At 51.0% G+C, this 26611-nt stretch overlaps 1 protein-coding gene across 2 annotated transcripts in view; it reads left to right on the top strand.

The window, feature by feature from the left end:
• The window catches only part of CACNA1H (calcium voltage-gated channel subunit alpha1 H), a 156217-nt gene that overhangs the window by 107966 nt on the left and 21640 nt on the right, over positions 1-26611 (top strand). The window contains exons 14-28 of one of the 2 annotated variants that reach the window (XM_038151115.1): positions 697-852; positions 3644-3734; positions 5076-5284; positions 7003-7434; positions 8495-8595; positions 8952-9075; positions 9195-9263; positions 9364-9548; positions 11410-11536; positions 11778-11903; positions 12395-12484; positions 13233-13425; positions 22831-22982; positions 25380-25489; positions 26207-26340. In XM_038151115.1, the coding sequence (XP_038007043.1) occupies positions 697-852; positions 3644-3734; positions 5076-5284; positions 7003-7434; positions 8495-8595; positions 8952-9075; positions 9195-9263; positions 9364-9548; positions 11410-11536; positions 11778-11903; positions 12395-12484; positions 13233-13425; positions 22831-22982; positions 25380-25489; positions 26207-26340 (2299 nt within the window). Of the gene's footprint in view, positions 1-696; positions 853-3643; positions 3735-5075; positions 5285-7002; positions 7435-8494; positions 8596-8951; positions 9076-9194; positions 9264-9363; positions 9549-11409; positions 11537-11777; positions 11904-12394; positions 12485-13232; positions 13447-22830; positions 22983-25379; positions 25490-26206; positions 26341-26611 lie in introns of both variants that reach the window. The other variant, XM_038151114.1, reaches the window with a different exon arrangement.

The following is a 26611-nucleotide window of genomic DNA, read 5'->3' as shown; positions in this document are numbered from 1 at the left end:
CTCAGTGCAGCACTCCTGTCCCCAAAGCCACCTTGGTTCAGGGGGTTTGAGGCCGTTTTCATTGCAAGAATTAATGTGGAACATGAGCCTGTCATCCATTTTTCTAAGTCTCCAGGATTTCTGAAGCTGGAGAGTGAAAATCCCTGAGGAAGATCCCTCAGAGCAAAGCTTTGCAGTGATGGGGATTATTTTTTTTTTTGCCCAGTGTTTTTACCTGAAGGAAACAACTTCCCTGAGGCTCTGGAGCCACCCAATGTCATTTATCTCATTAAATATCCTGTCCCTCACCCTTTCCTTCAGCTCCAGGTGCCTTCTAAAGAGCAGCCTGAAAGGAGACGAGATCTGTGGCCTCAGGTCTGTTATCTTCTGATGGTTATCAAAGGAGGCAACATCTCCAGGAAATAAAGGGATTAGGACAGTGCATCCTTCACCTTGGGATGTCTTGGATCTAAACTGTCCTCTCTGGGCTGGGCTGGGCCTGCAGGGAGGGCAGGCTTGGCCAGCAGAGGAGCAAAGATCTAAAAAAAGGCAAATTTCTACAACGTGATCTGAGATCACAAGCAGAGAGCTGAACAAAGGCAATTCCTGCTGCCTCGTCTCATGAGAGCTGCCATGGAAAGGTCAGGAGGAGAGGGAAAATGGCAGGATTCAGTGCAGAGAGCAGTGGAGGAGCTGAGGGTCCCCCTTTCCCTGCAGATCCTCACGCAGGAGGACTGGAACGTGGTGCTCTACAACGGCATGGCCTCCACCTCCTCCTGGGCTGCCCTCTACTTCGTGGCCCTGATGACCTTTGGCAATTACGTGCTCTTCAACCTCCTGGTGGCCATCCTGGTGGAAGGATTCCAGGCAGAGGTGAGACATCCAGGCTGAGGGAGGGGGAGAGAGCTGTGGGGATAATCCATGGCAGGGAAAACATCTAGCCGGGCAGTCAGCCCTACATTTAAATTTAAGGGGTGCACTTGAAGCTCTTCTGGATCAATCTCTGCAGCCCTAAATTTGAATTTAAATTTAAGGGGTGCAGATGAGCTGTGCTGAGCACTTGAAGCTCTTCTGGATCAATCTTTGCAGCCCTAAATTTGAATTTAAGGGGTGCAGAAGATCTGTGGTGGGCACTTGAAGCTCTTCTGAATCAATCTTTGCTAATCTTTGCAGTTAAAGCCCACTGGATGTGGAATGGGAACTGGGGGACCAGGACTCTGATCTCCTACACAGTCTGCTGTGTGGTTTAGCAGAAAAGACTTAGGATTAATTTTACTCACCGAATCTCCCATACATCGCACGGTTTGTGTTTCTGTCTGGTGGGACTCAGGCTTTCAATACATTTAAAAGTTTTACTAAAATCCAAAAAGATTAAATCAGCTGGCTTCCCTTGATAAGGGCTGGTTGCCTTGTCCTGAAGGGAGCTCAGGGTTCTGAGCACGACTTTCCCCTCCTGGGGCTGTGCTGTCCGTGGCTCTGTCCTGTGATTCCACGTGTTCCAGCCAGTTCCAGCCCTGAGGACCAGGCAGGATGAGCCCTGTCCTTTCCCTGGGACTCTGTCCCTTCTGGAATATTTAAAGCCAGGAGCACAGCTGCTCTAAAGCCGTTCCCAGGCTCCTGACATTGAATTCTCAGATCTTTAGGATGATGCCTTGAGGTGGAAGGAAGTTTTCTCCTCTCAGGGATCTTTGCAGGGAGCTGCTCCTGTTCCTCCCCTGCCCTCTGGGAGGCTGAACCCGGTGCTGATGCGAAGCCAGAGCTCTCTGAGTGCCTGATTGCTCCTCCAGACAAGCTGTGGTTTCCCTGCTCAGCCCTAATGGCTCCTTTCAGAGCTGTTACAGACCATGATTTAAATGTGTGCAAGCTCTGCTTTTCCCAGCCTGGATTATTCCCCCCAAGGGCCAGCAACCACAGGCGTGGCATTTGCAGGGCACATTGTGCTCTCCACTCCCATTTATTATCAATCCTGACATCAGGCCTGCGGGCTTGTCACTTGTCTCAGGGAGAGGCATTACACAAAGCCCTTCTCAGCTGCCAGGGCTCCTCTCAAGCCTTGCACTGGGAAATCATAGAACCCTGGAATGCTTTGGCTTGGAAGGGACTTTAAAGTTCTGGTTCCAACCCCCTGCCACAGCTAGGGAGCCTTCCACCAAACCAGGCTGCTCTGGTTGCAAACCAAAGGCAAATTGTCCCGGAGCTGGGTTTGCTTTTGTCATCCCTGGCTCTGCTGCTGCGCTGGGAATTCTTGTTTTGACCTCTTTGACTTTGCCTCTGACAGGGGCTGTTCTGAGCAGTCACAGGAGTCACTGAGGGGAATTTCTCCTCCATTTGCTCAGGTGTTTCATTTATTTATCTGGAGAGGGACTCCTGGGACAGCTGAGAGCTGCTCTTAACTCAGAACCATCAGCAGGGCTTCAGCAAGGGCACTAAAATTGTCCTGTGAAGCACAGCACACGCTCTCAGCCTGCTCCCCGCTCTTGATCTGCCTCTGGAGCAAGTTTGCCAGGAGTTTTCCTAGAAGAGAGCAGACTGAAATGGCCACAAACCCATTTTTAGTACATTTGTGTTTAGTACAAGTAGCCAGACTTCAAACAGGGCCATAATTGCATATTTGTGTTTACACCGTTCCCATGTCATTTTGAAATCCCCCCAGAGCTGCTCTGGGAGAGCAGACAAACCTTCCAAAATTGTGCAGATCTTTCCTCCACTCTGCACTGGTGTTTCTGCTGTGAAACAAAGATGAATCAGGGAGCTCGAGCCGTTCAGTCATCCTGGCTGCAGCACCTGGCAATAAATCACAAGTAAAGTGAAGTTCATTGCCACTTCAGCACCGTGCCTCTGGAAAATGGGGGGGTTTGTCCAGGCACCAGGCAAGGAACTGTGCTCCTTTCTCTGGGATCAGCTCTTCCACCCAGCCCTTTGCTGTCAATTTGCACAGGTTTCTGCAGTCCTGAGGAATCCAGCCAGAGCCCTGCTGGCATTCTGCTGGAATCCCCCCCTGAGCAAGGAGAGCCTGAGGATGGCTCCTCTGTCCCAGGCTGATCGTTTCTGGTAGCAGATCTGTCCAAAAGGGAAAATGAGCTGGAGTCCCAGGAGGAAAGGCAGGGTGAGGGTGGCTGTTCCCTGTCCTGAGCTGCTGCGGGGCTGCCAGGCAGACTGGCCTCGTGCCCTCTGCCTCTGGTTGCCAAGAGATTTCCCAAAACAATCCCAGCCAGCATGGAGAAAGCAAATCAGGCTTTCCAGATCTAAGTCAGTTTGAAAGTGCTGTCAAACAGAGAATTCAAGCCCTCTGACACCCTTTGACATCAAACCCTAAGTGCTTTCAGCAGGGATCACGGAGAGAGCAAACACGGAGCCCCACCATGCCAGCTTTTTTCAGTCATTCCTGCAATTCCAGCTGCTCTGGGATGTTTTCCCCTGGGATTTGCTGTTCCTGGAGCAGTGTAGGAAGCACAGAGACACAGCAGGGACATGGTGACAACCACAGCATCGTCCTTTCTGTCCAAATGAGTGAAAACAAGGGAGAGGGACGTGCCTGGGATCATTCCCAGGGTGGTCTCAGAGGGAATTTGGCATAAACCACCCACGGGGAGCACAGGTAGCTCTGAGCTGCTGAGGAATCCTAATGAATTGGGTCTGTTAATTATCCGCCTCCTCTCTGCAGGGAGATGCCAACAGGTCAGACACAGATGAGGACAAGACATCTGCCAACTTCGAGGACGAGTTTGAGAAGCTGAAAGACCTCAGAGCAACAGGTGGGGCTTTGTGTCTGCATTTTCCTGGGAATCTGGGAGCTACAGCTCTGCTTCCACAATGGAAGGACCCAGTTAATTTAGCAATTAATCTGATTGCAAAGTCACCAGAGCGGGTCTGCAAAGCGTAGAGGAGGCTAAATGAGCACTGATATTTCCTTTAGACAGATGTTTTTCTAATTTAAACGTTCCCTAAGAATTTTTAGCTGTGTCTCCTCCCTCCTCCTGCACCATTAGCACAGAGTGCTTTGCTGACAGCAATGTTCTCACCCCACTTCTCGGCAGCTTTTCCAATCAATCAAGTTCTCATCTGTTCCTTTTGGTTTCCCACACAAAATGCATTTGGGTGAGGTTTGATGGATGGAAAATGTTGCTGCTCATTTGTGTTCCAGGAGGGTCTGGCAGTCGATTTGAGGAGAGGCCCACACTGCTCTGGTGTACCAAAAACATGGAATTGGAGGTGACAGCCTTCACTTTGCAGCCAGAGGGGTGACAAAAAGGGATCACACATTTTAACAGTGAATGATGGCAAACAGGAGCCTCTTCAGTTCCTGCTTCCTTTGATTCCCAGCTTGGGCTCTGTGAGGATCCCTCCAAATGCTTCTAAACCAGGATTTGTTCCAGCCAAGGAGATGCTGGTTGTGGGGAGCAGATGGAATTCAGCTGAGGAAGGGGCAGAGTCATTTGTTGGGGCAGCTGAGGCAGAGGTCCCTTCCAAGCCAAGCCATTCCATAATTCCACAATTCCTTTGGAGGACACTGAGTTCCCAAAGGCCCCTTAAGAGGTCGTGGTGTTCACTCGATGCCTTTCAACACCTTGGGGGGATCTCACTGCCCACAGCTCCAGCTGGCAGAGCTTCTGGAGGTCCCCAGGAGCAGTGTTCCCTCACGTGGTGTCCTCTGTTATTGTATTTGGGGGTGCCCCGTGGCAGGAAGGAATGATGAATCTGACTCCGTGTTCTCAGAAGGCTCATTTACTATTTTATGATCTATATTATATTAAAGAATACTATACTAAACTATACTAAAGAATACAGAAAGGATACTTACAGAATGCTAAAAAGATAATAATGAAAACTCCTGACTCTTTCCAGAGCCCTGACACAGCTTGGCCCTGATTGGCCAATAAATCAAAACAATTCCCATGAAACCAATGGAACAACCACCTGTGGATAAACAATCTCCAAACACATTCCAAGAGAGCAAAACACAGGAGACACAATCAGATAATTATTGTTTCCCTTTTCCTCTGAGGCTTCTCAGCTTCCCAGCAGCAAAATCCCGGGCGGAGGGATTTTTTTTTTCCAGAAAACACGACAGTGACGCTCTGTCCCCTTCCCTGCAGAGATGAAGATGTACTCGCTGGCCGTCACCCCCAACGGGCACCTGGAGGGCAGGGGGGCCATGCCCCCGCCCATCATCATGCGCACGGCGGCCACCCCGATGCCCACCCCAAAGTGCTCCCCGCACCTGGACTCCCTGCACGCCCCCGGGGACTCGAGGAGGGGCAGCAACGCCTCGCTGGACCCCACGGGCTACGACCAGAAGTCCTTGGTAGGTTCTTGTGGCCAGCAAGTGACACAGGGCACTGTGGGGTCTTGGTTTCCAGGTGGTGGGATGTTCCAGGGTGGAAGGGACCCACAAGGATTGAGGGAATGGCCCTTACAGGGGCTGATCCCACCAGTTTGGTGTCATCGGCGCCGGCTGAGCTCAGCTTAGGGTCATGTGGGACACTGGGGACAGGCGTTGCTGGAAAATTAAAAGGAGGGTGGTGGAGGTGGGAAATGAGTAGAAAGGCAGGAGGAGAACAGAGCTGGGGTGTGCAGTGCTGGGGCAGGGCAGTGACAGCAGAACAGCCAGGGACAGCGAGTCCATGGAAAGGGAAAACAGGGGTGTACCAGGATCCAGCGTTTTCCTGCCTCCCTGGAAGCCCTTGCCAAACTATCTCACTGGAGAGACATAACCTGAATGAGTCCAGCTACCTCTGACCCCCTCAGAGGAGGAGCAGGGATCTTTTCCAGCCACACCAGCCATTTGGGATGTCTTGGAGAAGCTGTCAGGTGTTCTGTGAGGATGAGACATGCAGCCCCCCTGGTGTTTTGGGGTTGTATCTTGAATTTACACCGTGCCAGGGGAATGAAGCATTTTCCCTTGAGCTCTGGTGACAGTCCCACAGGCCTGTTGGAGAGGAAATCGAGGGAACAAGGGACGAGGGGGCTTGGAATGAGGAGATGAGATGAGATGAGATGAGATGAGATGAGATGACATGACATGACATGACATGACATGACATGACATGACATGATCTTCAAGGTCCCTTCCAAGCCAAGCCATTCCATAATTCCACGATTCCTTTGGAAGGCACTGAGTTCCCCAAGAGGTTGTGACATTCACCCGATGCCAGGATCCGGCTGAGCTGCTGCTCTGGCAGCCGTGCCTGCAGCAGGGGGGTGGGAGGGCAGCTCTGGGCACACCAGGGAGCAGAGGCACCAGGCAGAGTGGATTTCTGCTGCTGTTTATCCGTCCCACTCCTCTGCTCCAGAGCCGCGAGATCATGTTCAAATCAAGGCAGCAGACCGTGAAGGCACCTCACGCCCAGGCACAGCCACCATCCCCCTTGCTAAGCTGCTTAGTCAACCTAATGCCTCTGAAAAGCAAACAGAGCTGACTGCTGTTTGCCTTGGGCTCTCATGGCACTGCGAGCTGCTGGACAGGGATGTTCATCCTTCCCATCCTTTCTCAGGGAGCGCGGTACTGCCACCAGCCAGAGGCAGAGGAAGCAGACAGGGCTGCACTGAGGAGGAGGAGGAGGAAGGCAGTTTGCCTTGGTTTGTGCTGGGAGGAAGCTGTGGAGGGAAAAGGAGTTTTCCTCCTGGCTTTTCTGCACTGACCTTAAGCTCTCTCGTCCTGGGAATTGCCTGTACCTGCCCAAGTGGGAAGACACGCACTGAAATTTGTGGAGGAGGAACATTCACTCCTCTTCCTCACACAGCAAATGGGAGGAAAGTAATGGAAGGAAGGGCACAATTCCCACCAGGCACTTGGGTGACTCATGTTCCCTTTGGAAGGCAGGGAAGTTGTGAGCTGAAACTACCAGAATGTGAGCAAGTTCAGAAAGTTCAGCCAAATGCCAGTTATTGATGTCTTAGGGTTCATTTTTATGGAGAGACGGTGTTGCCGGCGATAAATGGTGCCCTCTCTGAGGCCTGCCTTTTGCAGCTTTCCCAAAACCCCCTGACTTTATGCATTCCCACACCTCCCTTCTCTCCCAGTCCAGCCTCCGCAGCTCCCCCTGCGCCAACTGGGCCACCGGCAGCAACTGGGGCAGCCGCCGCTCCAGCTGGAACAGCCTGGGCCGGGCGCCGAGCCTCAAGAAGAAGAACCAGTCAGGAGAACGGGAATCGCTGCTCTCCGGAGAGGGCAAGGGCAGCACGGACGACGACTCGGACGACGCCAAGTCCAGCACGCCCAGCCGGCCCTCGCCGCCGCGCCGCGCGGAATCCCTGGATCGCCACGGCTCCCAGGAGCTGCCCGAGCTGCTGCGGGTGCCCTCGGTGCGCCAGCTGGGCCTGGGCCCCGCCGCCCTGCTGCCCGCCGAGTTCCACGGCTGCAACGGCAAGATGGGCCACGGCGCCGAGTTCTTCCTCAGGGTGGACGGGCACAAGGAGGACGCCGCGCTGGACTACGAGGATGACGCGGAGGATGTGAGTCCTGAGGGAGATGGGGACTCGTGGTTTTCGGTGCGTTTTCTATTCCTAAAAGGATGGATGGAAATCCGACGTGGAAATGTGTTATCCTCAGCTGAGGGATGGGCCTTTGCTTCCAGAAAGATCCCTTTTAAGAGATCTTTTTAGGCCTGTGTGGAATTTGCAGGGAAATGCCCTGACAAAGGCAGGAATGATGAATCTGACTCCATGCTCTCAGAAGGCTAATTTATTACTTTATAATACTATATTATATTAAAGAATATATGCTATACTAAACTATAGAATACAGAGAGGATACTTACTAAATGCTAAAAAAGATAATAATGAAAACTCGTGACTCTTTCCAGAGTCTCGACACAGCTTGGCCCTGGTTGGCCAATGAGTCAAAACAACTCACACCAGAATCCAGTGAAACAACCACCTGTGGGTAAACAATCTCCAACCACATTCCAAAGCAGCAAAACACAGGAGAAGCAAATGAGATAAGAATTGTTTTCCTTTTCTCTGAGGCTTCTTAGCTTCCCAGGAGAAAAATCCTGGGTGAAGGAATTTTTTCAAATAATGTGAATGCCACAGGCCTGTGACAATCCCATGAGGTAAAACTTCCTTTTTTTTTTTTCCAAAAATACCTCATTTTTGGGCCAGCTGGGATTGTCTCCCTCCAAGATGAGCTGCAGACACAGCAGGTGAATGGCTTTACTCACAGGAGCTGTTTGGTGTTATGAAATCTTGGAAGCCTAAAAAGAGATGTTTTCCACTTCACTTTTTGGTTGCTTGAGGCCTTTTTGGTTTTGGCACAACTCTGTGTCTCGAAATGACACCTTCCCAGAAGTCTTGCTTTATCCTGTCCATCTCTTCCCTTTTTCCACCCCTTTCCTCCTTATTTTCTTGGACAAATGTGATAATGGCCACCACAGCTCTGTCCCAAAAGCTGTGACCGCCTACAGACACAACAAAAAGCCATTAACTGTCCCCTCCTTCCACAAAACCACCGTGAAAGTTGAAGAGGCAGGAAAATCAAAGAGGAAGAAAAGGTTTTCCTTCTTTTTTTATCCAGAGTTATTGCTACCGGATCCGCAAAGCCCTGGAGCCCTACAAACCCCAGTGGTGCAAGACTCACGAGAACTGGTCCCTCTACCTGTTCTCCCCACAGAACAGGTAAGAAATTCCAGTGAAATTCCGGCCCAGCAGGTGTTTGAGGTAATGGAATATTGCATTCCTAGCCAGTCTCCCCTTGGGAAAAACCCTTCAGAGTTTTAGAAATCCAGTTGCTGATTTTGAGGTGAAGTTTTCAGTGCGGTGTGGGCAGAACTGTGTGGTTCACCCCGTTGCTGTCAGTGGTTCTGCCAGCATTAGTAATAATTAATAATTAATGATAGTCATGGCCGAAGCCTGTGGAGATGCTGCCTCACCACCTGGGCTGGTGCTGGTGGCACATCAGCAGGAGGGTTTTGAGGAGGGGCCTATTCCTGACCCAAACTTCTGAAGGATCTCTTTTTCCCACCTCTCTCCAGGTTCCGAGCGATGTGCCAGAAGGTCATTGCCCACAAAATGTTTGACCACGTGGTGCTGGTCTTCATCTTCCTCAACTGCATCACCATAGCTCTGGAGAGACCAGACATCGACCCCCTGAGCACGGTGAGAGGCATCTCCTTCCTCCACCCCCCATCCAGATCTTCCATCTCCTCAGGACCAGACCCTGCAAGATAAATGTTGGGTTTCTAACTCGTGTCTCTTTGTTGTTCTGTGTTTTCCAGGAAAGGATATTCCTAAGTGTCTCTAATTACATCTTCACTGCCATCTTTGTGGCTGAAATGATGGTTAAGGTAATTAGAGCTTCATCCCATGGCCCAGAGCAAATTCTGGCAAAGACCAGAGCATGCCAGAGTTACGATCTGGGTGACATCTCCCTTCTCCTGGCTGCAGGTGGTAGCTCTTGGCTTTTTCTCTGGGGAGAACACATATCTGCAGAGCAGCTGGAACGTCCTGGATGGAGTGCTGGTCTTTGTATCCATCATTGACATCATTGTGTCCATGGCATCAGCAGGAGGAGCCAAAATCCTGGGAGTCCTTCGTGTGTTGAGGCTTCTGCGGACCCTGAGACCTCTCCGGTATGGGCTGATAAATCAGAGTTTGGGAAATGCACAAGGTCTTGCTTGATAACACAAAAAACTGAAATACAACATGGGTAGAAGCATCTTTGGGGATCTCTAAACTCTGTGAGAAACTGTTTGAAAGCAGTGAAATGAGTTCAGATCCATCTTCTCCAGCTCGGACACACACGGCTGGAGTTTGGAGTGAGAGGTGTAGTCAGAATCCAGCGTGAGGGTAGTCAGTCAGAGCCTCCTCCACGCTGCAGTTTTATCAGCCCTCCCCAAATCACTCTTCCCAATTCCTTCTTCCACTGCACAACCTCACAGGCATTCCCCAGCAAAGAGGGATTCGCAGTTGAACAGGTGCTGATGAGGATTTGATAAGCTCCAGCATCCTTCCCTGCTCTCCTGACCCTGCAAAGCAGCTCCTCCCTCAGGCAGGCACAGGAGGGCAGAGCTTCCAGTGTCTGAGAACAGGAGCAAAGATAATCTGTGTTTGATGATTACACAATAGAGAGGGATAATGCTGGGGGGGGATTTGGATCAGCTCCTCTTCTGGTTTTGTCCTGCTTGGCAAGAAACAGGAGCCTTTTTTTTCTGAAATTTCAGGGGAATGAGACAGTCACCTCCAAAAACCTGGAAACTTTCTGGGACAAAGCCGTGCTTGTGAGAGTGATAGGAAGAGGGAATCTTTTAGACCAAAGAACAACAGCTCTTTGTGCTCTGTGTCACCTTAGTGACCAGAAAATCAGTGTTTCTGGCTCCTCGCTGTTCTGCTGGTGGCACCAGAGTGCCCTGGCAGTGCTGGCTCCCCAGAACACCCTGGACAAGTCCCCATGTGTGACCCACGGAAGTGGGAACAGAATTCAGGACACGGGCAGTTCATCAGGAAAGGGGAGGGGGAAAGAGGGAATTGGTCTTTGAGAATAACTAGGCCAGATCCTATGAATAGAAAGGAATTCATCACCTCTCACCACGGCCTCACCGAGCACAGGATGGCTCCAGGGACCATTCCTAACACTTTGGAGGTGCAGTTCAGTCTCCACATGATTTCTCTCAAACAAGACCCTGTGGAAATGCTGCAGCACAAAACGCTTTTCTCTGGGCTTGGCAGGCACAAGGCTTCACCATCCATGTGAGCTGCAGCTCCCTGCAAGGACTCACCCTCTACAAGCCCATCCTAAAAACAACTGTGGTGTTTTTCAGGCAAAACTCCCACCTGGCCCTTCCCAGGAAAGCTTGGCTTGGGCTGGTTCCGCTGCCACATCCCCAGGGCAGGGCAGTGCATTGCTGTCCTCCAGGAAAGCAACACTCCTGCTCCTCCCAACACCCCAAACCTGCCTCAGAGCACACCAGGAATCTGCTTCCCAACAGGACTGACCCTTTGGCTGTGGAGCTGCTGATCACAGGCTCCTGTTAGCAAAGAGCCAGTTCAGGAACTAATTAGGAAACAAATTGGAATTGCTCTGTTTGGAAAGTTGTCATGGCCACTGCTGCAGGAGGAGCACCAGACGTGCTCTCCAGGCCCACTGGGAAGATGTTCACGTGTTGGGAGAGGAAGGAGGGTCCTGCCTGTGTCCCTGTGCTGGGATCAGAGCCCTTGGAGGGATCAGGCTCCTGGAGAGAGGTACAAACCTCCCACAGTGAGAGCTCTGTGATATCCTGCCCATAGGGAGTCTCCCCTCCTCACTCTGCCCAGCTGTCACTGTTTGAATTCCATCTGACGGGACTGGGAATGTTCTGGTTGTCTCAAGAATTCCCTGCCTGCAGGTAGAGGAGGGTTGGGCCAGCCCCAGAGAGCCGAGGAGGAGCAGCTGGGTGATAACAGGAGATGCATAAAAGTTAAAAGTTTTGTTGTCTTGTGGTTTTTTTTTTCCAGAGTCATCAGCAGAGCCCCAGGTCTGAAGCTGGTGGTGGAAACCTTGATCTCCTCCTTGAGGCCCATTGGGAATATTGTTCTCATCTGCTGTGCTTTCTTCATTATCTTTGGGATTTTAGGGGTCCAGGTAAAGTATTTCCCTCCCCTCTAAGTGACTGCTGCTTCAGTTTGGGAAGAAGAGCCAGGCTTTAGGAGAAAGGATCCAAGGTGGGGCTGGCAGCTGCTCCCAGCAAGGATCTCAGGATTAGGGGAACAGACAGACCTCCCTGATGAACTCTACTGCAGGAATGAAAGATAAATCAGAGAACAGACTTTTCAAAGCTGCTTGGTTTTTATTCAATTTTTTTTATTTGTGCTCTCAAATGCAGCTTTTTAAAGGCAAGTTCTACTACTGTGATGGCCCTGATGTCAAAAACATCACCACGAAGGCTGACTGCACCAACGCTCACTACAAATGGGTCCGGAGGAAGTACAACTTTGACAATTTGGGGCAGGTAAAGTCCTCCCTGCAGGGGTTTTCTGTGCCAGCTTTTCATGGATGGACACTTGAAATGTGGGGCTTCAGGAGGTTGTGGAGCCTCCATCATAGGAAGTTTCCAAAATTGATGTTGCAGTCATCTGTCAGTGGGTTAATATTTGCACTCGGTGATGTTTGAGGGCTTTTCCATCCTTGGCCATTCTATGGCTTTATCTGGAAATCTCTGTCTTTTACCCTAAATGTGTAAAAATGGATCAGATCAACCCTTGATCTCTTGCCACGGTTGCACAGTTCCTTGGTTTTAGGAGTGTTGTCCTAAAGCCACTGCTTTGGGATGCCAGCCCTCAACTGCCCCTTTTATTCTCTGGATTTCTTGCTGTTCTGTTTGCAAATGAAGAAAACAAAGTGCTTTATAGGGCTGAATAGCAGGCCAGGCCATGGGAGGAGGTGGGAGCTCCTTCTCTGGGGACTGAAAGGCAAGGCCAACCCCTTCTGTCCATTTTGCAGGCCCTGATGTCCCTGTTTGTCCTCTCCTCCAAGGACGGCTGGGTGAACATCATGTACGACGGGCTGGATGCCGTGGGCATTGACCAACAGGTACCTGTCCTGCAGAGCCCACCTGTGCTCCTCTCTCCAGCCTCAGGCCCGGCCACTCCAGGGTTTTTGAAATCCCAGGAAGGAACAGAGCTGTAGAGCCTCCTTGAGGTTCCTTTGGCTCACTGAGCTGCCAGTTTTCCATTTCTTTGGAGTTGCTTTTGCATGGCTGCTTCCCATGTAGGACAAGCTCTGACGTGTCCTGCATCAGAGGATGTAGAATGAATTGGAATGAGGGTGCTTGAGGATGGGAAACCACCAGGAATGTTGTGGAAAAGGCATTCAGTTTGTGAGTTTTGTGGCATTTTCCGTGGGAAGTTGAGTCTTGCATGAGTAGGACCCACCCAGAGCCACAGTAACACTTTGGACTTCATTTCCCCCACTTCTGAAGATCTGGTAACAACTGAGAAACATTAGGAGGAGCCCACATTTGAAAAAATTAAAAATCTGGAGCCTATCTTTAGCCGAAACAATCTTGCTGGTGGGATGATGCTCATCCACTGAGATTTAGCTGGAGCTGTGTGAAATAAATACCAAAATAATCAAATCCTGTAAGGCAGTTTCGGGTGGGTTTTGCACCAAACTGTAAAATTTTAGTCAGTGAGAAGGTGAATGAGAGGAAAACACTTGGAGAAAATCCTCCTCCCAGTCCTCCCCTCCTCCCCACACAACTTGTTGCTCCAAAAAATTTAAAACTGACTCAACCCACCCGCTCTGTGCCGCTTCTCCCTCGTTTTTCCCTCCCCCCCAGCCCATCCAGAACCACAACCCTTGGATGCTGCTCTACTTCATCTCCTTCCTGCTCATCGTCAGCTTCTTCGTGCTCAACATGTTCGTGGGGGTGGTGGTGGAGAACTTCCACAAGTGCCGGCAGCACCAGGAGGCGGAGGAGGCGCGGCGCCGGGAGGAGAAGCGGCTGCGGCGCCTGGAGAAAAAGCGCAGGAGTAAGGAGATGTACCTGTCTGGTCGGTAGAGTGCCTTACAAACCAAAATCTTTCTGAGCCCTGCCTGCTCCCAAAGCAAGATTTCCTTTTAGTTTTGGGTTTTTTTTTGTTGTTGTTTGGGTTCACGAGGTTGCGTTGCTTCATTACCTCTTTGGCGGTGCCTCAAGGCTCGGGCTGGTGACACCTTGGGATTGTCCTGGTGGTAAATGTCACCTTTTCACCTGGCCGGGGGGAAAATCGTCCTCCAGCAGAGTCTTCTCTGCAAGGCCACGAGGAACACAGGGGTGAACAGTTTCCCTGCTCCCCCTGTGCCTGGAGGCCGCTCCGAGGCTCCCCCATGCCTTAACGCGCCGCCTGCGTCTGAGGATGGTGGTGGGCTTTGATTTGGGGATTCTTTTCTCAGCTGAACCAGTGCTGATGCTGTTTGGGAGCCCTGGAGCATGGCCCCGCATGCCACAGACCTGCATGGGGGCATGGACAGAGCCTGGGGACAGCAGGGGAGCCCCAGGGCGGGGCTGCAGGGAGAATTCCTCTTGGGAACATGTCCATGACAGGAGATGCTCGTCCCATTCCAGGCTGGGACTCAGTCCTGGGACTTGTTTTGTCCTTGGAACACTGGCCAGGGGCAGGGCCATTAGCCAAAAAAGGCTTTTAGCCAAAATGTTCTTCTCAGCGGATCTCACAGGGACCATCAAATCCCAAAACCACCTGAGCCTCTGCTCCTTTCCTGCCCCAAACCTGTCCATTCCCAGCTCCCCCGGGCAGGCTGCACCTGGGAGGGTATTCCCAGGAAATCTGCCAGGAAAGCAGCTCCAGCTTTCCCAGAAGTTTCAGTGAGCAGGGAGAACCTTCCAGGCATTTTTGAGGAGTGAGCAAACCTGGCTTGGCCACTGAGATCAAAGATGAGCTTAGTCAGAGGTAAGGCTGAGCTTTTCTGGCCCTGTTTGCTTGCAGCAGTGCTGTGACTCTGCCTGGCCATGTCATCTCCTGGAAGGACGAAATATTGTGACAAATTGCTTGTGTCCCACACATCGAGCCATGGATATCCATTTCCAGCTGGAAAAGCAGCCCAGCTCCAAGGACACAGCACAGGCTGTGCTGGGAGAAACCCCATCCCATTCCCTGCATCCCCCCAGGCCTGGGGCAGGAGCTGGGTCCCTCACAGCCCCTCTCCGGCTCCTCTGGTGCTCCTTGCTAGAGCCAGGGGACACCTCAGCACTAAATGGTGGCACTGCTGTCCCCACAGGACCTTAATGACACCACAGGGAGGGCCAAGCCCATTTGATTTCAGCCAGTTGTGAGTTCAGTGCCTGGCTCGAAATGAAATCCAGCTCAGACACTGAGTCTCCCCAGAGATTTCCAAGAGTTCAAATGCAATTTCCTTCCCCTTTTCCCATTTAGCTTTGGGACTGTGAGGGTGGAAATACTGAAGGCAGCATTTCCAGCACAGGGAGGAGAATCAGTTTTAGGGTCCCAGGGGTCCTCCTTGTGCAGCTTCTACCCCAACGTGCTGACCTAAAAGGCATTCAGATAAACTCGAAGTTTATATGAAATTAAAAAAAAAAAAAAAAGGCAATTTTAAGCATCCTTTGAGAGAACAGGGGCACAGGTATGGAGGCACAGCTCAGCCCCTGATTAGGAAATAAATCTTATTAAAGCCTGGCTGTGACTCCACAGCTCAGACACAGAAAGAGCCAGTCCCTGTCAAAGTGATGGACACTGTGACATTGTCCCTCTTTATCCACCACCTCCAAGGAGCTATTTCAGCCCAGCCATTGCACAGATGAGGCTTGTAACATTTCATGGAGAGCGCACAGGGAGGAGGACAGATTTCTGGAAGGGGATCAAGTCAATAGAGCAGCTGAGAAGCGAAACATTTGGCCATGTGCTGGGCTTCCAGAAGGTTCCCTGAAAATGTCTGGCTCTAAAAGTGGAGCTGTTAACAAGGTGAACCCAAATATCTGCTGCACTTTGGGGAAATTGCTGTTTCCATTTCAAGGGATGTATTTTTGTTTCGGTTGGGAGGGGTTTGAACCTCCTGGGGGGTTGAGGTGACGAATGGATTTGATGAAAACACCGCGGCAGACTCAGAAAGATGTGAGCTGTGGCTGTGGGCAGTGTGTGTGTGCTCGTGGAGCTGTGGGATCTGCATGGTGACAGCAGCTGGCAGCTTCCTCTGCTTCCATGTGTCCCTTCCACTGCTTCCATGTGTCCCAGCACTCTGTGTCACCCCTGTGGAGCAGCCTGGTCACCCCAGGGAGAGCAGGGAGGAATGTGGGAAGGCTGACAGAGATCCCTGCTTTTACCTCAGTCAGCATTCCCAGCGTTGGACAGAGCAGGAGAGGAGGAGGAATTTGTGTTTTAACGGGAGGAAAATCCAGCCTAGGCCACAAATGCACCCTCTGGGCTTGTTGTCTGCCTGGCACCTTGTCTGTGTGTCCTGTCCCCTGTCTGTGATGTCCCCTGGGGATTGAGGGCTGGGGGAATCTGTCCCTTCCTGCACACACAAAAATGCAACCGCAGAGCCGTGGCAGGCTGGGAATGGGTTAAACCTCAGCTGGGTGATCTGGGTGCCAGTCCCAGGCTGGATCCAGGATTTCGGGCCTGGCAGAGGGATTGTTCCATGGAGAGCACAGCCCTGGAATGGGTTAAACCTCAGCTGGGTGATCCTGGGTGCCAGTCCCAGGCTGGGTCCAGGATTTGGAGCTCAGCAGAGGGATTGCTCCATGGAGGACACAGCCCTGGATGGGTTAAACCTCAGCTGGGTGATCTGGGTGCCAGTCCCAGGCTGGGTCCAGGATTTGGGGCCTGGCAGAGGGATTGCTCCATGGAGGACACAGCCCTGGATGGGTTAAACCTCAGCTGGGTGATCTGGGTGCCAGTCCCAGGCTGGGTCCAGGATTTGGGGCCTGGGAACCCAGCAGAGGGATTGTTTCATGGAGGACAAAGCCCTGGGTGTCCCTGGGTGCCAGTCCCAAGCTGGGTCCAGGATTTGGGGCCTGGGAACCCAGGAGAGGAATTGTTTCATGGAGAGCACAGCCCTGGATGGGTTAAACCTCAGCTGGGTGATCCTGGGCACCAGTCCCAGGCTGGATCCAGGATTTCGGGCCTGGCAGAGGAATTGTTTCATGGAGAGCATGGAGAGCACAGCCCTGGATGGATTAAACCTCAGCTGAGTGATCTGGGTGCCAGTCCCAGACTGGATCCAGGATTTGGAGCTCAGCAGAGGGATTGCTCCATGGAGGACACAGCCCTGCAGCAGGACCCAGCTCTTCTCAGGTGGGATGGGGAGTCATCACCTCCTTTGGGGTGATTTTTCAGCAGAAAGGTCCCTCTGAGCCCAGTTCTCTGCTGTCACCACCTCAGATCTTTCCAGAACATTTCTTCTATCCCATCTGAGGGCCGCTTTGCTGAAGGGATTGGCAGCAGGTTCAGTCTGCTCAAGGAGAACAGAGGGCAGGGGGTGAGGACTCTGAGAAATGCATTTGATGTGGTTTTAAAGGCAGAACTGCTCAGTGAACTTTTTTATGTGAAGAGGAAAAAAAAAATCAAGATAAACCAGAATATTTTTCCTGACGCTGTCCCTGCTCCATCCATTACATCCAAATGTAATTGAACAATCCTGCTGCTCTCAGCCTTTTAATGAGCTTCTCAGAAGACACAGACCCAAAGCAGCCTCCCCAGATTGAAGGTTTTCATTAAAAACACGTGGAGCAGCTTGATCTGCTCTGCCCGTGGGATCCAAATCCAGCCCTCCTGGGTCTGCCTGTCAGCTCAGCTCTGGCCTTCAGAGGCTGCAGGAGGGTCTGGGTGACACTGGGGCTGAAAGCAGAGCAGGAAGAGCTGGGAAAGCTGGAAATCCCAGCTCTAGCTGGGAGCAGAGTGCCTTCCAGCGGTGTCCCTTCAGGAAGACCCCAAAATTTGATAATTTGAGAATTCAGCAATACTTTTTTCTGATTTCAGCTCTATGAGAGGAGAATGGCCACAAATCTGTTCCTCCAAGGAACAGCTGGAAATCCCAGCTCTAGCTGGGAGCAGAGTGCCTTCCAGTGGTGTCCCTTCAGGAAGACCCCAGAATTTGAGAATTCAAAATAATTTTCCTGATTTCAGCTCTGTGATTGTAGCCACAAATCTGTTCCTCCAAGGGACAGCTGGGAAAGCTGGAAATCCCAGCTCTAGCTGGGAGCAGAGTGCCTTCCAGTGGTGTCCCTTCAGGAAGACCCCAAAAGCTGAGAATTCAGAAATACTTTTTCCTGATTTCAGCTCTCTGAGAGTGGCCACAAATCTGTTCCTCTGAGGCTTTTCCCACCAGAGCTGGGAATTGTGGAAGGGTGAGGGAAATTTGAAGCCCCAGCAGAGGTGCCTTTCAAAGCAGTGACTGCAAACCTTTCTCTAGAGGGTGGCACGTGGTGATATTTGAATTTAAACACCCTCTCAGTGCCACAACCCTCTCTGTATCCAGCAGAATCACTCGAGCTGGAACTGCAATTTTGGGTGCTGTATCCTTGAGGGTTCCGAGTTTCCAAGCAGGGAATTCTCAAGCCTGCTGCTTGTTTTTTCCAGGCAGCTGCAGGTACAGAGCTGCTCTGTTCCAGGCATGAATAACCCCATTAGGGCTTTCTAATGTTTCATGCAGAGCATTGTAATGGAGGAGCTGGAGCTGGGAATTGTAATGCCAACTAAAAATGCTTTTAAGCCAGGGGAGGACAGGGCTTCATTAATTTCCATGTCAGCAGAACCACAAGCAAAGTTGAAATACTCTGCAGAGAGGTGAGATTCAAGTATTAGCCAGCATCTAAAAGCAGGGGGAGGAAAGGCTGGGATTTTCCTTTTTTCATCTGTTTGATGGTTGCTTTTTTTTTTCCCCCTCCTGCACTTCCACCAGTTCAAACCAGCAGCTGAAGGGGAAACTTGTCTGTGTTTGATGGAGAGAGGGCATTTACAGAGCACGGAGTGCCAGGACAAGGGGAATGCATTCCCACTGCCAGAGGGCAGGATTCTGGGATTTTGGGAATAAATTCCTGCCTGGGAGGGTGGAAAGGGGCTGAAACAGAATTCCCAGAGCAGCTGTGGCTGCCCCTACATCCCTGGAAGTGTCCAAGGCCAGGCTGGGATGGTGGAAGGTGTCCCTGCCACGGCAGGGGTGGAATGGGATGGGCTTTAAGGTCCCTCCCAACACAAACCATCCTGGAATTCTATGAAAATGGACAAAAACCTACAAGGACCCCAACGTGCCCAGGCAGGATGGGGCTTGGAGCAGCCTGGCACAGTGGAAGGTGTCCCTGCCATGGCAGGGCTGGCACCCGAGGGGCTTTGAGGTCCCTCCCACCCCAAACCATTCCATGATGACCAAAATCTGCCAGCTGGCTGATGGGAGTCTCATCCCAAGCCCCATTTTCCCAGAGAGCCCAAGGCACAGGTTGTGTTTTGCCTGCTGGGATCAGCGGTGGAGCCAGGATGCCCTGGTGGCAGTGCCCACACCCCATGGAGCAGAATCCTCCTCACCCAGGTTCTCCCACAGACCCCACGGCTCTGGTTGTGCCAGCAGCAGTGGGGGTGTGTGCAGTGAACCCTCAACACAATTTGGGGGCTTAAAATTCCCTCTAAGAGTTAAAAATGTGAACTGGGAGGAGCCCAGAGCTCTTTGCTGTGCTGCCAACAGAGGGAAAACTTCCTGAAGGGCTTGGGAATGCCCAGGGCTGTGGAGCCCTGGAACTCTGCCTGTCCTGCCAGAGCTGGGCTGCTCTCCTCTGCTCCCACCCTGCTGCAGCCCCTCGGCCTCCCCGGGGTCACTGAGCCAGCCCTGGCTGCTGGGGCACTCTCTGGGCACATCCCTGGGCACATCCCTGGGGACATCCCTGGGCTCATCCTTGGGCACATCCCTGGGGACATCCCTGGGCACATCCCAGCTCCCTTCAGGCACATCCTGGCTCCTTGGGCACATCCCTGGGCTCATCCCAGGGCACATCCCTGGGCACATTCCTGCTCCCTCCAGGCACATCCTGGCTCCTTGAGCACATCCCTGGGCTCATCCCTGGGCACATCCCTGGGCACCTCCTTGGGCTCATCCCTGGGCACATCCCTGGGCACATTCCTGCTCCCTCCAGGCACACCCCTGGGCATATCCCAGCTCTCTCTGGGCACATCCTGGCTCCCTCCAGGCACATTCCTGGGCACTTTCCTGCTCTCTCTGGGCAGATTCCTGCTCCCTCCAGGCACATCCTGGCTCCTTGAGCACATCCCTGGGCTCATCCCTGGGCACATCCCTGGGCACATTCCTGCTCTCTCCAGGCACACCCCTGGGCATATCCCAGCTCTCTCTGGGCACATCCTGGCTCCCTCCAGGCACACTCCTGGGCACATTCCTGCTCTCTCTGGGCACATTCCTGCTCCCTCCAGGCACACCCCTGGGCATATCCCAGCTCTCTCCAGGCACACCCCAGCTCCCTCTGCCAGCCTGGCATGGGCAGCATCTCCTCCAGTGGACATTGCATGGGGTCCCCCCGAGCATGGCCCCGCTGCATGTGGTTATTGTCACCTCTGTCGCCTCCATGCCAGCTCTCCGTGGATGTTTCCCCCTGCTGGAGTTCCTTCCCTGTCCCTTTGGGCTGTGTGCATCCTAAAGGAGCCAGGCTTCACCTGGAGCTCCCTCGGGTTAAGCCTGTCCTAACTTTTCCCAGCAGGAATTCGGGCAGGGCTGAGAGAGACCTGTGGGACCCCTGTGTGCTGTAGGACAGAGCCACCTTTGGGTCTGGCTGCTTCCTCCTTGGTTTTTCCTCTCCAGCCCATGGACAGAAGGAGCTCAGATGCTGCCAGGGAATTCAGGAGGTTTTCAGCTCAGTGCCTGGCAGTGGAAAATGTCTTCTTGTGATGCTCCTTCTGTAATTAGTTGATAAAACAGAATGAACACCTGATCTTTTGCTGAATGGTGAATAAATCAGGCATTTGGGCAGGTGAGGGGTGGTTAAAACCACCTGCAGCCTCTTTTCCTTATGTGCTGCCAGCCCATCCCTGCTCATCTCCTGGAATCATTAATCAACCATTCATCATTAATAAACAGTCCCTTAATATAACATTTAACTATTAAGAGTGTTCTCAGACCTCCCAAGGAGTTATTTGCACTCCCAAGAAGACATTTCCCTAAAAATAATTTTAAAAAAAAGGACAAGGATGTTGTAATCCTGAAAACACATGAAAGCACATTGTACAGGCTGAAATAAATATTATACTGCAATGTTTTTATTATTATTTTTCAGGCAGGCTGAGCTCAGTAGCACAGACAGCCCCAGCAGTCCAAGATGACTCGTAGGATTAAGGCACATGAAAGCAACAGGGAAAAAAAAATGTATTCAAAAACAACTCTGGTTGCTTTCATCTTGTTTTTCCACACCCCTTAGCAGAGCAGAAAAAAAGCCTTGGTGACCCTGGTCAGAAGGAAATGTTTTTCAAATGCCTCCACTGTACTTTTAACTACCAGGGGAAAAAAAATGTAGTTGAAAGAGAGCTGCAGATTCTGTTTCCCTTTATCCAATTAATTTTAAGGTTTTGGATTCTGATCTGGCATCAGCTGCACCAAAAAAAACAACAACAAAAAAGCCAACAAACTCCCACTTTTCAAGAGTCCTTCCATCTGAAAGGTATTAGCAGGATGAGAGGAGTGGGAGATGGATTTCAGGAGGGCACTGAGTGCTTCTAAACTGATTTCCCTCCTTATTGTCAAGGTGAAGCAACTTTTTCTGAGCTCTCCGTGCGCTGAGTTTGCTGAAATATTTGCAAAATCCCCTCTCTGTGAAGAACAATCCTGCTCTGACTTGGTGTGACCTCAGTGTCTCTTCCACTTGTGAAATCCACAGTAAGGCTGCCTTGGCCTTGTGTAAACTCGGAGTATTTACATTGCTGCAGTTTGAAAGGAATTCGAGTGCCCACAGCCACCCCTGTGGTCACACTGTCATTGGAGAGAGACACAGGCAGTAAATGCAGTCCTGGGGTCCAAACACTCTCCTTGGAACACTCCCAGGAATTTGGTCACAGGCAGAAATTTCCACATTTCCAAGAGGAAAAAAAAAGGAGGAATCCCAACCAGAGGCAGAGATATAAAATTCATGTGAATGGTTTTAGATGCAGCCGTGCCCTGAGCCCTAGATATATTGTTTAATTATCCATTTTATAAATATAAATGTATATTTCTTTTTCCAGAGGAGCTTGTGCTGTTTGTCCTGGCAGAGCCAAGCGCTTTGTGGCTGTGTCCTGTGTGCTCCCATCCCTCAGGAATGCCCTGCTGCTTTTCCTTAGGCCTTCCAAAGGCCCCAGAAACCTTCTGGAGCTCTGGGGCACGTTCTCCTCCCACCTGGGATATTCCTGGAACGTGCAGGATTGGGAGAGATGAGTGCTGCCCCAGCTCTGCCCCCTTCTGCAGCTGCAGCTTTGCTGGGTTTGAAGCTTTTCCCTGGCTTTGGGTCCTGTGGCCGTCCTGCTCCTCCCCTGCTTCCCATGCCAGGAGGAGACTGGGGGACACAGGGAAGGACCTGGCTGGCACCTGCTCATCCCAAAAACCCCGCTGGCTGTGGTGGGAGGCAGAATCACTCGGGAATCACACAGGTATTGGTCAGGAATTACACAGGAATTAATCAGGGATCAATCAGGGGTCACTGAGGAATCACTCAGGGATTACACAGGAATATTTCAGGAATCACTCAGGGATCACTCAGGGAGGTTATTCAGGCATCATTCAGGAATCACTATGGGATCACTCGGGAATTACTCAGAGATCACACAGGAATCACAAAGGGATCACACAGGATTATTTATCAGGAAATACACAGGGATTACACAGGAATCACTCAGGGATCACACAGGGATCACTCAGGGATCACAAAGGGATCACAGGGATTACACAGGAATCACTCAGGGATCACTCAAGGATCACTCAGGGATCACACAGGGAACACAAAGGGATCACACAGGAATTATTCATCAGGGATCACTCAGTGATCACACAGGGATCACTCGGGGATCACAAAGGGATCACTCAGGGATCCCACAGGGATTACACAGGAATCACTCAGGGATCACTCAAGGATCACACAGGGATCACACAGGGATCACACAGGGATCACACAGGAATCACTCAGGGATCACTCAAGGATCACACAGGGATCACACAGGGATCACACAGGGATTACACAGGAATCACTCAGGGATCACACAGGGGTCACTCAGGGATAACTCAGGCATTACTCAGGGATCACTCAGGGATCACACAGGGATCACTCAGCCACTTCCCACCGTTTGTCCACCTTTGTTCTCCACCCCGTCTCCAGCTGGGAGGTGACCTTCAGTCCCCGCGCTGGTGGCCAGCAGCCCTGCAGCCCCCTTGGCTCATGGCTGTCCCCTGTGTCCCCACAGAAGCCCAGCGCAGGCCCTACTACGCCGACTACTCCCCGGCCAGGAGGTACATCCACAGCCTGTGCACCAGCCACTACCTGGACCTCTTCATCACCTTCATCATCGGCGTCAACGTCATCACCATGTCCATGGAGCACTACAACCAGCCCAAGGTAGGAGTGCTCCCAGCACAGCACGGCTGCCTTGGGAGGAGATTGGCCATGGGGACACTCCCAGTGAGGTTTTAGGGTTTTAGGTTTTATGTTTTCCATGCATTTGTAATCCTGTAGTTCTTTAGTGTAGAATTCTAAACTCCATGTGCAGTGGGAGCTGCTGCTTTCCCGTTTTGGGCAGACACAACAATTCCTCTCCAGGCCTGGAAATCAAGGACACCTCACAGGCCCCAGAAATCTAAACAAAAGTGAATTGTGGGAGCAAATTCGGGGTCAATGACTTCATTACCTGAAGCTGTAATTGGAAGATTAACCCCCAATATGCAAATGGCCCAAACTTATAAAAGTGTGAAAACCCCTGGCCCATGGTCCATTTTGGGGTAAAAGTGTGAAAACCCCTGGCCCATGGTCCATTTTGGGGTAAAAGTGTGAAAACCCCTGGCTCATGGTCCATTTTGGGGTAAAAGTGTGAAAACCCCTGGCCCGTGGTCCATTTTGGGGTAAAAGTGTGAAAACCCCTGGCTCATGGTCCATTTTGGGGTAAAAGTGTGAAAACCCCTGGCCCGTGGTCCATTTTGGGGTGTAGCCTTTGTCTGCCCTAAATGTACCTGAAGGCTCTTCAATAAATAGAAATACTTTCTGTCCCCTAATCTTGTCTAGCCTCTGGTTTTAGGTAGTCCCAAAAAGGCCTCCCCAGTTTTTGGGACCCCTCAGCATTCTGATCCAGCTCTGCCATTCGGGAGTCCCTGCCTCAGGCAAAACCTCCATTTCCCTGCTTTGGGTAAAAAAAAACCCAGCTAATGGAGAGTGAATTAAGCTTTTACCAGGAAAAGACCAATCTAAATATTTCCTCCCCTGATCCCAAACCTGACTGAGCCTCACGCTGGAAAACAGTCCAGAGTTTCAGAACATTCCATTAACGGATATAAACTTGGAGTTACAGCATGCAGAGTGTTTCTTTTCCTCAATGAATTCTGAAGAAACCTATTTAAAAGCACAATCTTCACTTTTTTAACGTATTATAAAATCATTCTCCCCTCAGAACACCTGTGACAGAAATCACAGGGGCTGATAGCTAAATTTATATCCATTTTTACATTTTCCATCCATAAATTCTCCATTTGGCTATCGTTGATGAAGCTCTGGCTCAGCATTTACTTTTCCAGCATTCCATGGTAACCTGCAAATGCCTCCTGGATGCTGAGCCAGAGGGTAACCTGTGTGTGTGTGTGTGTGTTTTACACCAGGATAATTCCATGGAAATGCTGTTTATCCAGATTAGGTTTTATTTACTCTTGGTTTACATTCACTTAACACAGAGTTGTAAATCCAAATGCAAGCGATCACAAGCTGTGGCAGAAGTCAGGCTCAGGCTTTGGATGGGACAGGAAATTGTCCTGTGTTTTTTAAGCTGCCATTTTATTTTAGGTACGGGAACAAAAATAGGGATTGTTGCCAACACCTAAGAAACTTCCAGCTCCCATTCCCAAAATCCAGGGCATGGCCATGCCCTGGTGACCTCACTGTGTGTGGGGTCAGCAAAGCCAGGCATCACACAGAGGGGACAAAAAGAGCTTTCCTGTGCCCTGGGGTTTCCTGCAGCCTCCTCTGTCACATTTATTTCCATTTTTGTCTGGTTTGATGCTCACAATTCCCGTTTTTTATTGGGAATTCAGAGTCCTGCTCTACACTAAACCAAACCCCCCTTCCCTCCCTCCTGTCCCCCAATCCCTCCCCACCCCAAGAGCTGCTCCCCCCCTCAGCTTGTCTATTTTAAGGCCCCACAAGATTCCTTTGCTATTGTTGGCCCCCAGCTCCAATGAAATCCATTATAAACACTCATCATCCCCAAGTATAAACACTGCGGATTCCTGACTTCCGAGGGCGGCTCCGGGGACAGCGGCAACGTTGCACCAAATATGGACACGCTTTGCCCAGCTCTGGAGATGCCCCATTTTTCAACAAGGAAAGGTTCCATCCATCTCCAAGGTTTATTTATTTTCCTCGGCTTTTTAAGCAAAGCCTTTGTCCCCAGGGCTGGAATCAAGAAATGATCCATCAAGGCTTTTCTTCTCCCCGAGGCCGGGCGCTCCAGACCAAGGAATCTTCAGGAGATGGGGAAGGGGTGAATTTTTTTCCTGTCTGGCCCAGACTGAACAATCTGTGCACTGAGCTTGAACCTGACATTTTTAGCAGAACTAATCTCGGTGCTTTGGAGGGTTTTGTTTGACTCAGGGGCTAAGCCTTTATTTGAGTTCTGCTGGGTGATTTAGTGAGCTCCACCAGCCTTTATGACTTTATTCCTGAAATTTCTGAGCTCCTCTCACCCTGCCAGTCCCTCCATGGGGGTCCAGGCAGGGATAACTGGGCTGGCCTAACTGGGATCTGTCTTTCCAGTCCCTGGATGAAGCCCTCAAGTACTGCAACTACGTGTTCACCATCGTCTTTGTGTTCGAGGCACTGCTCAAGCTGGTGGCCTTTGGTTTCCGGAGGTTTTTTAAGGACAGGTGAGAACATTCTGGGCCCCTGTGGATTTGGGATTCAGGGCTGGACTGACCCCATTTCAGAGCCAGATTCTGGGGAGACGTAGCAGCACTGTGGTGACACGGGAAGAGCCCAGGGCTGGCTCTCTGTGTGTGCAAACTTTGTAGTGTAAGAACTGAAAATCCCAAGAACTGCTGGCGGTGCTTTGCAGGAGGAATGCAGGAAATCTCCCAAAATTCCAGATGCATCTTTTCCCCCAGTATTTCCCTCTCCACCAGGCCTCACCAGCTCAGAAACCCTTCCCAGTCACTTCCCAGATTTGGTGGCTGTGCCAGCTGCTCTGAGCTGGTTTTGTACCACCTAAAAATCACAGGCCCAAATTAAAATGAGGCTATATGGGGGAAATAAATTTGCAGAAAATTTTTAAAACTTAATAAAAAGTTGATATAGTGTATATTTGCATATAAACTTTGAGATAAGAAATACTGATTTAGATCTATTATAGAAGAAGATAGATATTGTTGAGAGAAAAATAGAAATAAAAATAAGTTTTAATGGATGGTTTTATTAAAAAAATTAAACACTTTGGAGAAATAGAACTATAAAAGATATATTGGATTAAAACTCAAGAGGAGTAATATTAGATAATTAACTAAATTTGACAAAGATGCATTTGGGATTTGCTGGTGCCTGTAAAATATGTATAATTTGAATTTTGTTTGCCCTTCCTGTCTCTGTAGGTGGAACCAGCTGGACTTGGCCATAGTCCTGCTGTCCATTGTGGGCATCACTCTGGAGGAGATCGAGATGAACGCTGCCCTTCCCATCAACCCCACCATCATCCGCATCATGAGGGTGCTCAGGATAGCCAGGGGTGGGTCCTGCTCTGGGGCTCTCCAGCCACCCCAGAGGTGGTGGAAATCCTTTGGACGTTTGTCCTTCCAGCCCTGCTGGTTCTTTTCCAGTGGGGAACATGGAATGGCAGCTCAGAGACCAGCTGGGGTTCCATGGGGTTTTCCAGTGGGTTGGGTTCTCATTCCAGCCTGGGAACACTGAGCTTTTATCCTGGTCCAGAGCAGGGTGGGGGGTGATGGCAATTAGGGCTTGGGAAGATGCTCTTCACTGGTGAGGTGCCTCCCGTTTTC

Source organism: Motacilla alba, chromosome 14 (genome assembly GCF_015832195.1).
Source record: "Motacilla alba alba isolate MOTALB_02 chromosome 14, Motacilla_alba_V1.0_pri, whole genome shotgun sequence".
Classification (NCBI taxonomy): Eukaryota; Metazoa; Chordata; class Aves; order Passeriformes; family Motacillidae; genus Motacilla; species Motacilla alba.
The sequence above is the reverse complement of the archived record's forward strand: the minus strand, read 5'-3'. Positions and strand labels throughout refer to the sequence as shown.